At 39.2% G+C, this 16,016-nt stretch overlaps 1 protein-coding gene across 2 annotated transcripts; it reads left to right on the forward strand.

Moving 5' to 3' along the window:
* The first annotated feature begins 224 nt into the window (after nt 1-224).
* EDARADD (EDAR associated via death domain) lies at nt 225-15,582 on the forward strand. 2 transcript variants are annotated; one of them, XM_065632261.1, is made up of 6 exons: nt 225-304; nt 4,639-4,697; nt 6,375-6,414; nt 9,330-9,418; nt 12,228-12,273; nt 14,740-15,582. In XM_065632261.1, the coding sequence occupies exons 1-6, from the start codon at nt 274-276 to the stop codon at nt 15,114-15,116; spliced, it is 642 nt and encodes a 213-aa protein (XP_065488333.1). In that variant the 5' UTR covers nt 225-273; the 3' UTR covers nt 15,117-15,582. The 2 variants fall into 2 exon arrangements, with proteins under 2 accessions (XP_065488333.1, XP_065488332.1); XM_065632260.1 differs by having other exon boundaries at nt 226-304; nt 4,636-4,697.
* Nucleotides 15,583-16,016: the final 434 nt, after the last annotated feature.

Consider the following 16,016-nt stretch of genomic DNA (forward strand, 5'->3'; position numbering starts at 1 on the left):
CAGCGGAGTTAACCCGACGTATCGCCGGGAGAGCGGTATTTTCCGCTGGGTAATGCGGGCTCCCGGCGGACACACGTTTCACACCGGCTGGAGCCGCGCCCGGCAGCGCCGGGGGTGGGACGGAGCTCCCCGCGGAGGGCGAGGCGGGGCCCCGCGCCCGGCCCTACCTGCGGCGGGGCTCCAGCAGGAAGGGGGCGGCGCGGCGGGGCGGCGGTTCCGGGCACGTCGGAGGGCGCCGCTCGTTCCTCGCGCTGGGACCCCGCCGCCCGCCCCATGGCCGCTCCGCAGGACCCGCTGCCCCCAGGTGAGGACGCCGCCGCGGGGAACTGGGCGGGAGGGGCGGCGGGAGGGGCAGTGGCGGCGGCTCACGGGCCACCCCCGGGGGGCCGGGGCAGGCGCAGCGCGGGGTGCGGCCCGCGGCGCCCTGTCGCCCCGCTTCCTGCCCCGAGCGGGGGTGACCTGCGGCGGTGGCTCACGGGAGCCAGGTGAGAAGCCCAACCCTCGCCGAGATTAAAAGGGTTTTTTAGTTGCTCCCTTCCACCTCCGCAGACGCTAATTTAGGATCGTAGTAACTTATCATATGCTATGTTGATGTGATTTAGTGCAACTTGTCTTGCCGAGCCTGCCCCAGCGTTCAGGGTGTAAGTTAGTTTGTGCTTGCTTAACGGCACGTTTAAAAGAGTTTTTCTTAAAATTGCAGGCTCTGTGGGTTTAGGAGGCCCACAGTCTTTGACTTACATGGTTAATGGTGTAAATGACTTTTGAATACCTCATCTCAGGTGTGCCAGCATCATAAATTTTCCCTACCTGTCTGCTCAGATAGGGGCAAAATTTTGAGTAGTTAACAGTAAACAAAAATGCACAAGTAAGTGCTGATGGACTTAGATTATTCAAAAACCTAAATATTCTAATATATTTTGTTATATTGCTTCCTCTGATTCAAATCTGAAATTCATGTGTCTCTGGTCAAAGCACCATTGTTGATTTGGGTTTAATCAAAGCGTTCATCTCTATGAACAACAGTAGTATTAGGGTGGTCACTTTGAAAGATGTCTTATATGTGTATGGTAGAACTACATAACTACAGTAGACCTTACATGCTTTACTCCATACTGGTGGTGTCACATCTATGTTGCAGGGAAAAACTGTAACATAGGGGAATACTATCTCTGCTACATGATGCTTTGCGAACCTTCCCTTCTGCTTAATGGTCAACATGCTGAGGTCTCCAAAACCACCTTTCAGGCTTCCTTCCAATGCAGGGGTGAAGAGCAGATGTAGGATTAGAAGTTTGAATGTGTATGTATTTACACATATATACACCTTTGTGTAAATTATCTATAAAATTGACAGCTGTTCACACTGGTAAATGCACAGTATTGCATCCCTGTTAGAGTAGAAGTATTGAACAGAGAGAAATGGTGATGGGTACAAGTCTTGTTGTGGACTGGTTATACTGGACAGGCTCAAGCAGAAGGGCCGTGGCAGCTGCTGAGCAGTCAGTGTGGAGGTGCTGGGCGGCAGAAAGGAACCTCGGGAGCAGCCGTTGAACTTGACTTGTGTCTGAGTCAATTTGCATGTGCCGATTTATGTCCATCTGAGTCAACTCACATGTGGTTCCTGGCAGAAGTGTGGGGAAGTAAATGCAGACAAGTGGCTGTATGCCGTCAGTGAGGAGTACGGTGATAGTGATTTTTTGAGGGATCCCAGATAATGTTGGTATCAAGCTGTGTGCCAAAGTCACTATGAAATCAGACAGTCTGCACTGAATAGTCAGTCAGAGGATACCTGTATTTCCTGTTGGCCTTTCAACATGCAAAACTGTGGAAGCTTTACATTTGAGATAAGCAAAGAACTTTCCTACCAGCTGTTTTGTGCACCTGCATCCAGCTGTATGACATGAGCCACAGAATGCTGTGAGAAAGGGAGAGGGGTCATGGCATTTTAATTACCTTTTTCACAATTAAATATGAAGTCTGTGGTTTTCAAATTATCTGCCTGCTATCAGTGGTCAACAAGACCATTGTGAATCATCTGCAGCCAGTATGTAGAGCCTTTATTCCTAGGTACAAATATTCATAGACATACATGCCACTTATAGAAAAAGTTGGGACTTGATAGTGCTCTACAAGCTAAAGAACACAGAGATTGCTGTTCTTCATAAAGAACTAGAAAAACAAAAGGGAAGAAGTTGAAGTATAGGGAAAGAGATCGAGTTTTAAAATATCTTTCAGGATCGATACTAAGCAAGAAAGATGCAGAGTCATGGATTCACAGTGACTGTGTTTCTGTGTGAGACCTAGAAAGCAAGAGTCAATTAAAGGTACCACCCTGTACCGCACTACCTCTTGTAGAGTCACCCTGGAGTCTGCCAGGTTCTTATTTCAGATGCCTGTATTCTTGGAGCTTCTCCCTTTTTTTCAGTGCTTCTCCCTGGGTTATGCTAAGTAAATTACCAGTATTGCAATGTACCTGGGCCATATTTTGGAGATGTAACAGAAGACAGGGGATGAAGCCCTTACCATAGCTACAGTAGTCACTAAGGTTGACAAGGGCATGGACCTTTCGTGGGGTCTGTTTTCATCTACCTCAAGGCTACTCTTACATTTCAAGGACACAAGATTTTTTTTTTTTTAATGCATCCGAGAATCCATAAGGGGGAGCTGTAAAGCCTCCAGAATCAATTGACAGTAAGTTGCATGTTTTGCCACTGGATTTGTTTGGTCTTTCCTGATAGTAGAGAAACAGTGAGACTAGGCATGCCTGGGCTGGCCTTCTTCCCTTGAACTTTTCTTTGGCTCCTTTTACCTTCCTCTTTTTCAGCTTTCCTTTACAGGGTGGGCTTCTTTCTTTGCCCCAGCTCCCTTTCCAGTTAATTTTCAGCTTTCCACTGCAGTTCTCACTTGGATCTTCCATTTTTAGCTCTACTCTCATGCAATGTCTTACGCCAGCTTACTGTATTTTCTCATATCCCAGTCTGACTCTCAACCTTCTGCATTTGAGTTGGGAAGCTTATGGTGGTTTGTGGTGGCCCTTGCCATCAGAGCAGGCTTTCTGTTAATACTATGTTTCTGGAGCAGAGATTTCATATTTACCAGAAAGGGCACGTGACAAGACTGTGGGGGGTTTGGTTTGGGTTTTTTTTCCTCTTCTGCATATGTCTTCCTAAACTTTGTACTGCAGTGTGAACACGCTCATCTGAAAATTCATAGACCTCTGCCTTTTTAAAACATTCAGAGTGTCTGTGTGCAAAGGCTGTGCTCAAGCCTTGTAGATCTGACCCCTCTGATTGTGTACCACCTGCCTGCAGAATGCGTGTCATTTTCCTGTGGGCACAGTGCTGAGAAAGGCTCTACCTGGCATTGCAGAGAGGTGCTGGACACCGCACCGGACACCCAGGAGCTGCTGCTGATGGGGCTGCCTCACAGAAGCAGGAGGGAGAACGGCTCTGTCCCGGGGCCCTGGGGCTGCCTCTGCCCCACTGCTGCCACCTTTTTTATTTTCGGACCTTTTTTTAGTCTACTGTCCTGCATAGTCTTATGCTTTAGCTTGTTGTTCCATTGTACTGAGTAGATTTGTAGGAGTAGGTCCCAAAATAAACAGTTATGCTAAATTTGAGTTGATTAAGAATGGTGTCTGTGTAACTTCTGTGCTATTTTGGGGCTCAGTGTTTATATTGTGCATTTTGTGATTAATTTCTGGGACTGTGTTCTAAATGCACTGATTTCTATATTCAGGAGAAGATAATCACCAAATATTGATTTCAATCACCTCTTGCTGGTTGCAGTTGAAAATATTTAATGTGTACATTTAGTAAGTATAAGGACTTTTAGAATGCGAATGACAAGAATGGAGTGAAAATCCTGCTACATAATTTAAAATGCTTTTCACTTTTTGAAAACATGACCCTTATCAACAAAAGAGATTGTTCAAGGAAATGGCAGGAGGATGTTAAATTACAGGAGTGGTTTTGTGAATCCTGACTTCTGTATGAGAATTATTTCAGATTCTTTGTGCACTTTTGGTCAGTACCCTACTATTATTTGTTAATCTAGCCATTGATGTAGAGGGGTTGGCATATAATGATTCACCTGCAAGTACCTTGTATCCTTTTGATTTTACTATAATTGAAATTTTAATTATTTTTACACAACAGAATAAAAAGTTTACCTCAAATATGTGTTTTATGTTTTGTACTATGATCTGCTGTTTATTATAGTTTAATTTTGTTGTAGATGGTATGTTTATTGTTTAAATTATTGCTTTGAGGAAAAAGCAGAGTGCTGTCACTTGGAGAACAAAATGTACTTTTTAGCAGATTTGCTGGATTTTACTCTTTATTGCAGAATTGCTTTGTGATTTTTTAAAAAAACTAAAAATAATTTAGAGTTTTCATTTAAGTCTATATTTTGTTAACTTAGAGTTGGATTTCCTTGTTGCATGTAGTTTCTCATCCATGTGCTAGGAGCTCTGACATTTTCTAGTTTGTGTTTTCTTGTGGAAATGTAATTTGACATAACGCATGTAATGGCTGCATAGTTGTGCTTTATCTTCGTCAGACAAAGAAGCGAAATATGAATTGCCAGACAGAAATGTTTTTATGATGATGCAGTGATAAAGCTTTCTTATTTCCAGCAGATCATGCAGCAAAAGAGCCGGTGGAGGATACAGATCCAAGCACTCTTTCCTTAACAATGGTATGTATGTCTGGTCTAACACAGTTAAAATCATTATACCTCTCTGCAGTTATGTAGTGCAGAAATGAGGTAAAACATTCAAGAATGTTAATTTAAACTGAGCATATATATATAGGGGTTTGCTTATCCATATGACTGTATAAACAAATTTTAATTTACTAACCCTGTGCAATTAAAGTGTGAATAAAAATACCAATAAGTATGTAAGCTGAACTGGATATTATCAGCAGAGCTGTCCATGGGATAGCCCCTAGAGGCTATGACAATACCATTTTTTAGTTTAAAAATAAAAAAGGATTGGTGCTGACATTCTTCAGTCTATGTCGGTTGCAGGGATAAGCAAACCCACCGGAGGCTTAAAATTTCAATTGTGCTAAGTTATTATTCTTTCCTGTACCTATTTTGTTCGGTGACTTAGTCATGGAAAGGTAAGACCGAACAGCAGTGCCTTACAGCAGGGGTGGGTGAACCTAGGGAGGGACAAAACAGCGCGCTCTAGTGCTTGCTGGCAAACAGAGTAGCACCGTTTATGACAAGTTTTTGTTTCTTAGGATATTAAACATGCCAGCCTTATGCTGAGACAAGGGGTATATCAGGTAAAAGTAATATGAAATTCTGTGAAGTCTTTTAAGAGTTTTTATTCTTATTGTTGCTATGGATTATTTATTCTGGGAAAAAGTTACAGTGCTGTGTAGCTTAGAGTCTTCTGTTGTCTAATGTAGTTACGTAAACAGATTGAAATGCATTCGTTTGTTTTATGGATGGCAAGTAAGCAATCCATTGCTTTGCCTTGATGTTTTCTTTCCATTTTGGAGCTTTGCAACAGAGAGTCAGAACGAAACTGAAAATTTCACTAGTACTTTAAACGCTGATCCTTTACTGAGATCCATTATTGCAGTCTGTGTACATGCATTTATGTAAGCAGGTTTTAATAAAAGATACAGACTTTGTGATTGGTTTTGTGGACTGACTAAATGAGATGTTATGTTTTTGCTAAGGGGAGTTTTTAAAAGGTGGGGAAAAGTTGCTATGTCTGAGACAAATGAAAGTTTGTTTATCCCCCTCACTCCCTTCAATTAAGATGTCTTTAATCTGTTTGCTTGGTTATGAGCTTCTGTAAAAGCCACACCTACTTTTAAATAAGGGTAGGGGTCATAGGGAAGGAGGTAGTTTTCAGGCATAGTAGTAAGTGATAACACACCTGGAAATCAGCAGCTATCCCCTTAAACTCAGTAATAAAAGTTTTCTATTGCATCTTAATCAGCTTTTTAATTTTAGAGCAGAAGGGGAAAATATTTGTTTATTTCAGTACAGTAACATTTTAGTAAAAGCTTATATCTGCTAAGAGAGCTTTTGAAGTCATCTCTGTTCCTCTTGGTAGGCATTACCTTTTCTAGATTATATTGCTACTTAAATGCAAAATTTCTTTCTCAATCCCTGCTTTTTCACTAAAAAGTAATACCTTTAAAAATACTGCAGCAAAGCAGGAATCTCTGTAGCTTTTGCTAATCAGTAGTGTTCCAGCATAAGAAGAGTGTTACTGTGTCTGATTGTAGACAGATCAACTAGTAGCAATTTAAGAGATGCAACTATAATTATGCAGTTTTATATACTCTTTCTCCAGCACAACTGCACTCAAAATAACAAACATCTGTGTCTCTTGCCTTTTTGTGACAGACTGAAAAGTATCCTGTCCAAGACACAGGAGTACCTAAAGGTAAGTACTGTGAATTCTGTCTATTCAGGTGTCATAGATCTGTGTTGTTACAGGCAATAAAACTATTGGTGTCATCCAACAGACTGAAATACTCTTACTTTTTCCCATATGTTTTTTGTTTTAAATGTAGTGTCATCTTCTGTATTCTTAGGGTCAGTTTGGTGCGTATATATGTATATATATAACTTATGAAATTGCCTTCCAAAACTCAGTTTTGATCTAAAAGTCAGTTTAAAACTATCATCAGAAGATTTTGGTTCTCAATCTGGAAGGAAAATACAGTGGTCCCATCAAAAAACAGTGTTCAGAGAACAGATGGTAGACATGATAATGTTAGAAGATGGCTTTGAAGAGATTACCAGTGCCTTCAGATTATCAGAAACATAATCCAGAAGTACCTTCCAGGTCTCTTGCCTCTGCTTGCATTCTAAGCCCTAAATCCAATTAAATCTTCACGCCATCTTTTACCTTCAGCAGATATTAATACCATCTACTTGGAAACCTAATATGGGTCCACTCTGCACAAGTTCCTGCCTCTCCTCCCTGAAAATGGAGGGAGGGAGGGCAGGTTCTGTATTGCACTAAAGTCAAACACTTGGATTATACAGTGTGAATATCTCCTTTACGGTTTCCTTGATGTGTGGGGTGGGATTTTTGTCATCCGAGACTTCACCTTTGGCTTTTGTCCAGAGAATGCACTGGCAGAGGCTCAGTTGAAGAGTGCTCTGCAGGTAGTGTGTTCTCCATCCAGCGTTGCACAGCAGGTCTGCAGTGGGGGCAAACCCAGGAAACTACACAGAAGCTAGTCACAATGGAAACTTTGCCGAGGAGCATGAGCAATATACCATGGGGGTTAAAGAAAGGTTAGACACTATTTTGGGGGCTTGAGAGAGGCAACCAGAGGAAATGAGCATCATCTCAGAAGTGCTGCTCAGTAGGGAAGGAGAACATGGGATGAAAACTAATCTGAAATCATAAACTACTTTCTGTTTATTTGCAAGCAGGGGGTTTGTTCCTTCAACATTGTTTATTAACACTAAAACAATTTATCTGTAACATTCTTTTCAGTGTCCTGGTTTTTATTTCACCTGTGACGTTAGGTCCCCCTCAAAATTAATTAGATAAATTCCTAAATTTCAAATTTGTCAAAATTGTTTGAACTCTAAGATTGCATGTTTTCAATGCATTTAATTTAAAAAGGAAAGCTGAGAGGAAGTAGAAACTTCAGCACTTTCTGTAGAAAGCAAATTAACTTGGTCTATTTTTAATTTTATTTTCTGCTTCCGCTTGCTAAGCACAAAAAGATTTAAGTATCAATATAGCTTGCCATTTTCCCATTAGAGTTGAAAGTTATAAAAATACCTGTTAATATTCTGTTCATTTCTGTGATTTTTTTTTTTCTGAGAATGACTTCATAACTATTTCTATAAAAATGTTGACTTAAAGATATGAATCTGTGAGCTAAAAAGTGTTACAGATGTGCAGGTGGGGTGGGGTGAAGGCTGTTCTATTGCTTTTGTAGGTCAATTATTTAATGGACCATTTTGGGGCCATAACTTATTGAAGTTCGTAGCACCATCTACCAATTATTAATTAAAGGTGAGTTGAGGGAACTTTTCATATTGCAGGACTAGGCTTAATGTTTACATTATGTTTTGATGATAATTCTACCTCTGCTCAAATATAGAACAAATTTCATGCATCGTGTTTCCACACAAATGAAGTAGAATTTTGATGCCTATACTCTGCATTTTCAGCCAGACTTTGGTTTTTTTTAATTTATTTATTTTTAATCTCTGGACCTACAGTCATATAGAATAAAGATGACCCTTATTAAACATTAATCTTGCTGGTGGTGGAATACTATTTGGCTTTAAGTTTCAACAGTCTTATACAACCGGAAAAAAATAGGAAAATAATGATTTGGGTTTTTTTCTTGCAAGTGTGAGGATGAATTCTTTGATTCAGGTCAAGTTCTTGAGTGAGAGAAGGAAATATGTCATCTTTCTGTTATCTGATGATTCATAAAGATAATAGCTGTTTTTTAGTGAGATCTTGCCACTAAACAAACAGCAAATGGACATGTATAATACCAGCACTACAAACATGGAGAGTTCTTGTGTGTAAATTGTATACAACAGAACCTCTTTTAAGCTCCTCTTAGTGGTTGGTCACCACCTGACTGAGGGGAATTATGCAGATGGTTTTCTGATGAGGACCTTATTAGTCATGCAGAGTGAAATTTGTCTGTTGGCACAAGGTTTGCAAGGGACTTATGCATCTTTCAAACCCAAGTTTTAGGGCTGAAGTGAAGTTTGAGAGGTAAATGAGGTTAGTGCTGTTTGGGGAATGTTGCGCTTTTCAGTGGACTCCCAGAGCAGGTGATAAACACACTTTGAAATGGATTATTTCAGTGCTTCAGAAAACTCCTGTGTAGTAGAGAGAAGTAGGATGAATCTAATTCACAAAAGGGCGGAATAAAAGGTAAATATTAATGTAGTACATATTTCAACAATTTTTACTGTGTGATGAGAAAATTAAAGCAGAAAGGATTATCCTGATTTGCAACAGTCATCTTTGGTCTAGTCTGAGGTATTAGTTCAGTTAATATTCTCTAGTCAGCTTTCTAAAAGAAGAACATTACTCTTGCTTCAAAAATAGTGTGGTATTTGTTTAAAAACAACTGCTACACTAATGTCTGATCTCTGCAAGGATTATTTTTCTTTGCACAGTTATGCTCTGCATGATTGTTGCAATCTCTGCCAGTTTAATATTTGGGGTTTTTAATCCAGCATTTGCCAGTGACTGGTCATGATATGGAGTTACATTTTGTATGCTAGACATCTGTAATTTATGTCTTGCTATTTAAATTTGTATTTGAGTGGAAGACCAATGTTTCACAGTCTTTGTCTTAGATGAGGAATACCTAACAGATCAAGTTACATTGGAAATTGCATCTGTGAACATCAAGACCCTTGCGTCAGATTCCGGCCTTATCCAACAGGTAAGAAAAATGATATCTGAATGCGAACTAACTTATTGCTGTTGATTAAATAAGTATGTTAACAAGTAAATATATTTTCAGACTGTATCTGGAGAGCATGGAATTAAAATGGAACAGAAATAGGCTTTCATTTTCAAGAGTTTAATGAAGTGCGCTTTTGTGGAAAAGAGCAAAAGAAAGGTTATTTAATCATTAATGTGTACTTTGATGTTTAAATACGTTTTGATTAGTGTGTAGATGGTCTGAAGAAGAGCTGACAAAGTGTTAAAGCTTTGTCATGCATACTCTCCCTTTTTACTGCTGAAAATAGATCCTAGGCAGAGAATAAGTGAGGAATTAAGGAATCCTAGGTGTTGGAGTCCTCGTGTTTTGCACTTAGGGAGGCATTTGACTGTTCTGCTTTGAATTCGGAACACTGTGAAATCTTACATTTAACATAGGGTGGGTGATGCTGAATGACCTCCGTGCTCCATGGTTACCATCTTTCAAGTGAATGTTATTTGCTGAATTTCAAATAGATTTTCTTTGAGTTGAGCAGAAAACTTGGAGAAGATAAATTAATGAGCATTTTCTAGCAAGATGAAAAGTTAAAAGGAATTCCTAATGCCAGAGTCCCAGCTGAATTTCATCAGTAACAAACATGGGTTTGGTATGCATTTCACAGATGATGGAGGTAACTGTCTTGTTCCCATCGTCAAGAAGAGAGCATTTATTGCCACCTTAGAATTACTATAAAGATATTTTAATGTATTAGGGTCTTGATGGTTCTACAGAGCTGGCAAACTTTATCTTCAGACTGTGCATAGGTTTATGGCTTTGATTAGACCTATAGAGATTGACTGGATCTTAGTTGTGAGCAAAAAATACTCGTGCTTAATATCTTCGTTTCATGGGCGTTAACACTAGATTGTCTTATTGAAATTACATTACAAGAAAATTATCTTGAATAAACCTTACTTCATCTCACTTGATAAAAGTGGATAGTAACTGATCAGTAAAGTTACCAATTTTGAAAACTGATATATGGCACAAGTAAGTGTCCTTATTTTTCTTTGTACTTTTTGCAGTACTAGCTGCTCTTGTTATTTTTATCATGGGACGTGAGTATAATGACATTTCTTAAAGGCATGTAGGTATTAGCTTTTACAGTACAGTTTGAACTTTCATGAATTCATAAAGTCTGAGAAATATTACTGAAACCCTGGATAGCAACTTAGCTATTGCAAACTAAGTGAACAGTATCCACTTTTCCTTTTTAAATTTTCTTTAAATTTTATTTGCTTGTTTGTTTATTTTGAAACAGATCTCTGGGGAGGCTGAGCTGTGATGAGCAGCTCCTCATTCTCCCAATGAGTTAACCTCCTTGGGATTTCCTCAGGACTTAGTAATAATGTTCTACCTTTTAAAGGAATTTGTGGGAATGGAGACAATGACTATGTTCAAGATTTCCAGATTTAATTTTTCTTAAACTTTGGGTGCTTACATGTTGCCTTGAAGGCCAAGTTTGTGTTTAAAAAGTGCTGTCCAGGGAAAGATTATGTGGTGCCAGTGCAAAAATTAAACTACTAGAAGATAATGGCAAAGATTATTTGTTGCAAGTGGTGTGTGCACTGTTAGATCTGACTTGAGCAGAGATTGGACATTTTGTTGGGTGAATTGGTGTTGCATGTGCGATCTTGCAGTTTTCAGGAAATAAAGACATGCTGAAAACAGCATGTAAATTTTTCCTTTCCTAACAAAGCCTTTAAATATTTTGGAGATAGTTTACCTTCTTTATAGTTGGACTGTGAATGTATGCATGTTTACCACATCAACTGAAACTGCCTATATTCTATTTTTACTGGATTTCTTAGTAAATAAGGTATAGTAGGTAAGAATATAGTATCTTCTTATACTGCATTGTTACCCAGTTGACTTGTGTTTGCATGGACAGCCTGCAAAATGTTAAGAAGCCCACAGTGATAGTTTTGGAAGAATGATGCAATACAAAAAAAATCAACAATACTTTATTGCAGCTAAGGGGAAAATCCCATTCTGCTTTCAACTTTAAATCCTCAACAGAAGAAAGCTATTTCAGCTGGCTCCACATTCGCATAGTTAAAATAAGGGCAGCTGCAGTTTCCTGCAGTCCTAGGATTGAGGTGCTGTCCTTCCAGTTTTCAGATGTTGCACTCTAAATAGTAGAATTGAAATATTACAACATGTTACAGTCTCAAGCTGCTAAGTAATTTCATTATGTTTAATAAGCAGGCAAAACGCCACTGAGGGAATGTTTACTTCAAGCAGGAGGAGGGTTAGACGTGAGCCAGCACAAATGTTCAAGTCCACCTGTTGTCTAAAAAGGTTTCCTATATGTGTAAATAAATTTATAAAAGAAGCTCCTCCACCTTTCCAAGATCAATGAAACAATCCCTTATTGCTGCATATTACAGGCAAAATTCTGGTTTTTTTCATTGCAAAGCATTTTAAAAATATCTTTTTAATCAAACCATATGAATTGTTGAACAGCTGTTGAGGGATTGAGAACAAATTATTCAAAAGATATAACCCCATAGCTTATCATTAATTAAGATGATATTGTTCAGTGGTTAAAACAAGCAGGGCAGTTTTGTGAGCCAAAGCATAAAAATGCTGCCTCAAGATACTGCAGATTCTCAGTGGTTTCTCAAAACCAGATATATTCCCTGTCTGACTTTACAAGTACCTTGGGATTTTTCCAAGTAATCTCCTGTCACTTGTAAATTAGCCAAATAGTTATTCTGGTGTTCAAATATGTTGGTTTGATTTAGATTTATTTTCTGCTTTGTAGCCAGAAGACAAAGATACGCAAAGCCATACTGACAAATCACTTTCAGGTAATATGTCAGCTTTACTGTTCTACTTATTTTATTCTTAGATTTCCTTTGAAAGTACTTTATTAAAAACTGCCGTTTGTCATAACCAAGAACTGCCTTGGTAATCAATACTTGTGGAGTTCATTTCTTTACTGGTGTCATTTACAGCTTCTCCTTTCTGCTAAAGGGGGTGGTGGTCAATAATGCAGACCATGCAAAATGTGTAAGTTGGGCTTTCCAAAACATCCACCTTTGGAAGAAAACTGTAAACAGCTACCTGGAGAGAGCAGAAGCTGCCAGTAGGCTCTGGGGGCTTATCCCGGAATTGTATGAGCTCAGCTGGGGCTGGGGTGTCTGTGGATGAAGTACAGCCCTGTTAATCTAACAGTGAACAACTGAGAATTTCCTGTTAGCAAAGAAGCTTCTACTGTCATGTAGCATTAGGATCATGCAATTAGGTGGGTAGGTCATCATTTGCTCATCAGGATCTAACACAGGGCATCTTAGAAAAGCAGGGTTCCTTATTATGCTTCTGATAGTCTGCACAAGAAGCAGGTTGGTTTAGTTTTGTTTACCTATAAGTGTGTCCTGTGTTTTGTTTACCCCTTCTTCCCTCCTTCTATTGGAGGATAAAACTTACTCTGGCATCCTTGCAAAGCAAAATAAGATTAAATTCAGATAGGGTGCTTTCCTGCCCTTTGAGCTCAGCCAGAACTTTGATTGGATTACATTCATTTTGTCTTGTTTGTATAACTAAATCTTGGTATGAGTGAAGCAAGCAAATTTTGTCTCACTTCAGCAAGATTTTAGGGTGCACAAGAACAACAGAAGAGTTCATATATCTATTTCTGTATAGAACAGCTGCAAGGCCTGTGGAATACCTGTGAGCAAAGATGTTACCAGAATGTTTCCCTTTAACAGGGAATCTAAGCATTTGTATGAAGTTACTTGTTTGCAGCAGTGTTGTTGCTGCACGTCCTAACTTGTTGAAAACTTCAGAAGTTGTCTTTGGCCTGCTAAAAAAGCAAGCTGATGAGCAGCGTTACAAAAATAACAATAGCCTGTTCTCCCTTAAAAAACCATGCATGCAGTAGCTACATTCAGCTGAGTTGCTTTTATCAGCACTAGCATTTAGAATAAAAAAATCGCAACTTGATGGTCGGTCTTGAATTTTCACACAATCTGTCAATAATTATTGCAAATGAAAACAAAACAACAAACCAACCAGCCTTAACAGATGCTGTTGTCTGTATGAGTAGGTGGCACTGAGTACTAGATTTGCCCTTTGCCAGAGATAGACAAGCACTGATCCAGCACTTGTAAATTTTGTCACTGTGTTTTGTTGTTGGCTTTAATCCATCTTTTGATGAATATAAGTTTTCTTATTTTAGTGTCCCTTTTTCAAAGAGTTTCATCCCAGTAGGACCAGTTAGTTCCCTATTTCAAGCTGTACAATGAGGCTGCAGGGCAAAAGCTTTAGAAAGTGCTGCTAGGCTGCATCCATCATCTACTACTCTTGAAACACACCAAATTCTCCCTGCCTTCAAAAAGGAACAGGGAGAGTTAAAGTCACACCTGCAGACAAAATGCTCCAACAGTGCTCTACACCACTGCAATGTTAAAGGTCTTGGTATTAGTATTTGCCTAGAAGTGTGACTAGGACTGGTTTCTACGTGCTTTTATGGGCTATTAATATATAATACAATCTGACAGCACCACATTGTTCACAATGCTGGGAAGATACTGACTGTTGTGTGTGGGAGACCTCTAAATGGCAATTTCCAGTATTTGATGCAGATTTTTAGCACTACCTACTTCCAGCAACTTGGTATTTTTATTTTGCACTTTATTCCTTTCCATAATGTACATTCAAAATAGGGTTGCTTAGTAGAACAGGGACAGCTTTTATTTTAAGACCCCTTACAAAGCAAAGGAACTATTCCACTTTTTCATTGTGTTAAAGTACTAGACATTAGTTGTGTTTGCAGCTGTCAGCAGATATTCTCCTGGTGCAAATATTTCATGTCGTTATGGAGGCAGCAGCTCAGAAGTGCAAAAACTTTTCCTTTGTTCTACAACATATGTATACAAGATGCGCAAAATGTATACATAATCCTGTTGGTGATGCAAGCAGCAGTTACGGCAGATTCAAGGAAGCAACGTAGTTCCCAAAACCAAAATAGGGAATATCCCAGCTCACACACTGGATTGAATTGCGTGTCTTTTCTATAAAAGTGTAAGTATGATACTTTCAAAACTACTGTCCTTTTGATTATAGCCAGTGAGCATTGTGAAGAGATAACTCTTAGAAAGTTAATTTCATGAGTACGTTATAAGGAAAGGTATTAACATGTCACTATTCTGACTTTTTCAGAAATGATTCACAGGAACATAATACTCTTCAACTCTGTGCTTTTAACTTTTGGTTCCTGGTGAAACCACAGCAATAGATCCTAACTTCTCCCCATGTAATGATTTTTACTGCAGATCTCAAGAAAACCTGCAAGGAAAATGGCACCTGCTCGTTGTGCTTATTCCGTGCACCAACCATCAGTGACATGCTCAATGATGAGGACTTGTTGTACACAGTGAGGCTAAAGCTGGATCCCTGCCACCCAACAGTGAAAAACTGGAGAAATTTAGCAAGCAAGTGGGGGATGACTTATGATGAATTGTGTTTCCTTGAACAGAAGCCCCAAAGTCCCACTTTGGAGTTCTTGCTACGGAATAGTGACAGGACTGTGGAGCAGCTGATTGATCTCTGTAAATTTTATAAGAGAATTGATGTTGTGAAAGTGCTGCTGAAATGGGTGGAGGAGGAATGGCCCAAGAGAGGGAACAGAACTTACCAGAATGACTTCTAGGTCAAAGAAAGTTGTTAGTCCGTACATGTTAAATGCTGGGACTAGCTGCCACTAGTCCCCATGACATTGCCCTTGCAAGAGAGAGAGCCTGTACTGACGGTTTGTATACTGTGTAAGCTTTCTATACTGCATACACATACATATGTTCTGTGCCCTCAGGGTTGCAAAGATAACCTTCCAAAAGTGGATGGAACAATCCAGGTTGTGTTCTTAAGTCTACAAATGCCTTCAATTTCTTTGCTGCTGTTCGTAGGCTTCCTAAGCAGAAGATGAATGAAAAAGCCAGACCACTGGTTTATTGCAGCAATTGTGAAGCACGTCACTTGTGTGCTATTGCTACTGGGAAAGCCACAATTAGAAGGCAAGTCTCTTGGCTGTTCTGGCAGCCCTTCCACAATTTTATATCTTCTACCTAGTAGAAGATGAGGCGTAATTTTGTTTTCTTTAAAAAAAAAAAAAAAAAAAAGCTTTACGACACTGTTTTTGGCACAGGAACACCTCAGTGTTGCAAGCGGCAGTTTGGATTTGCATTTAATTCAATATTTCAACATCACATTCAGACTTCAAGCTTTAAATGTCTTTTATAAACAAGAATAGATATTAAACAAAATAATTATTTGCATACTTCTACATCATAGGGCAAATATTTGCTATAGAAGAAATTATGCAATTCAGAGAGACTTTCCAGCCCATAACTACTAGGGACCAAAAAAAAACCTAACCAAAAAATACAATTAAAATGCTTTATACTTGAAATTAGTTTCCAAAGTTTTAAAGAAAATTTACCCTCTGAGTGCACTTATCTGCTTATCTCAAATGCCTCTCATTTTGCAGTGTGAGGTGACAGCTAATGCCTCACCCACAGTATATCCTGACTATTGAGTATAATTTCCCTTTTCA

This window comes from Caloenas nicobarica, chromosome 3 (assembly GCF_036013445.1).
Source record: "Caloenas nicobarica isolate bCalNic1 chromosome 3, bCalNic1.hap1, whole genome shotgun sequence".
NCBI classification, from domain to species: domain Eukaryota; kingdom Metazoa; phylum Chordata; class Aves; order Columbiformes; family Columbidae; genus Caloenas; species Caloenas nicobarica.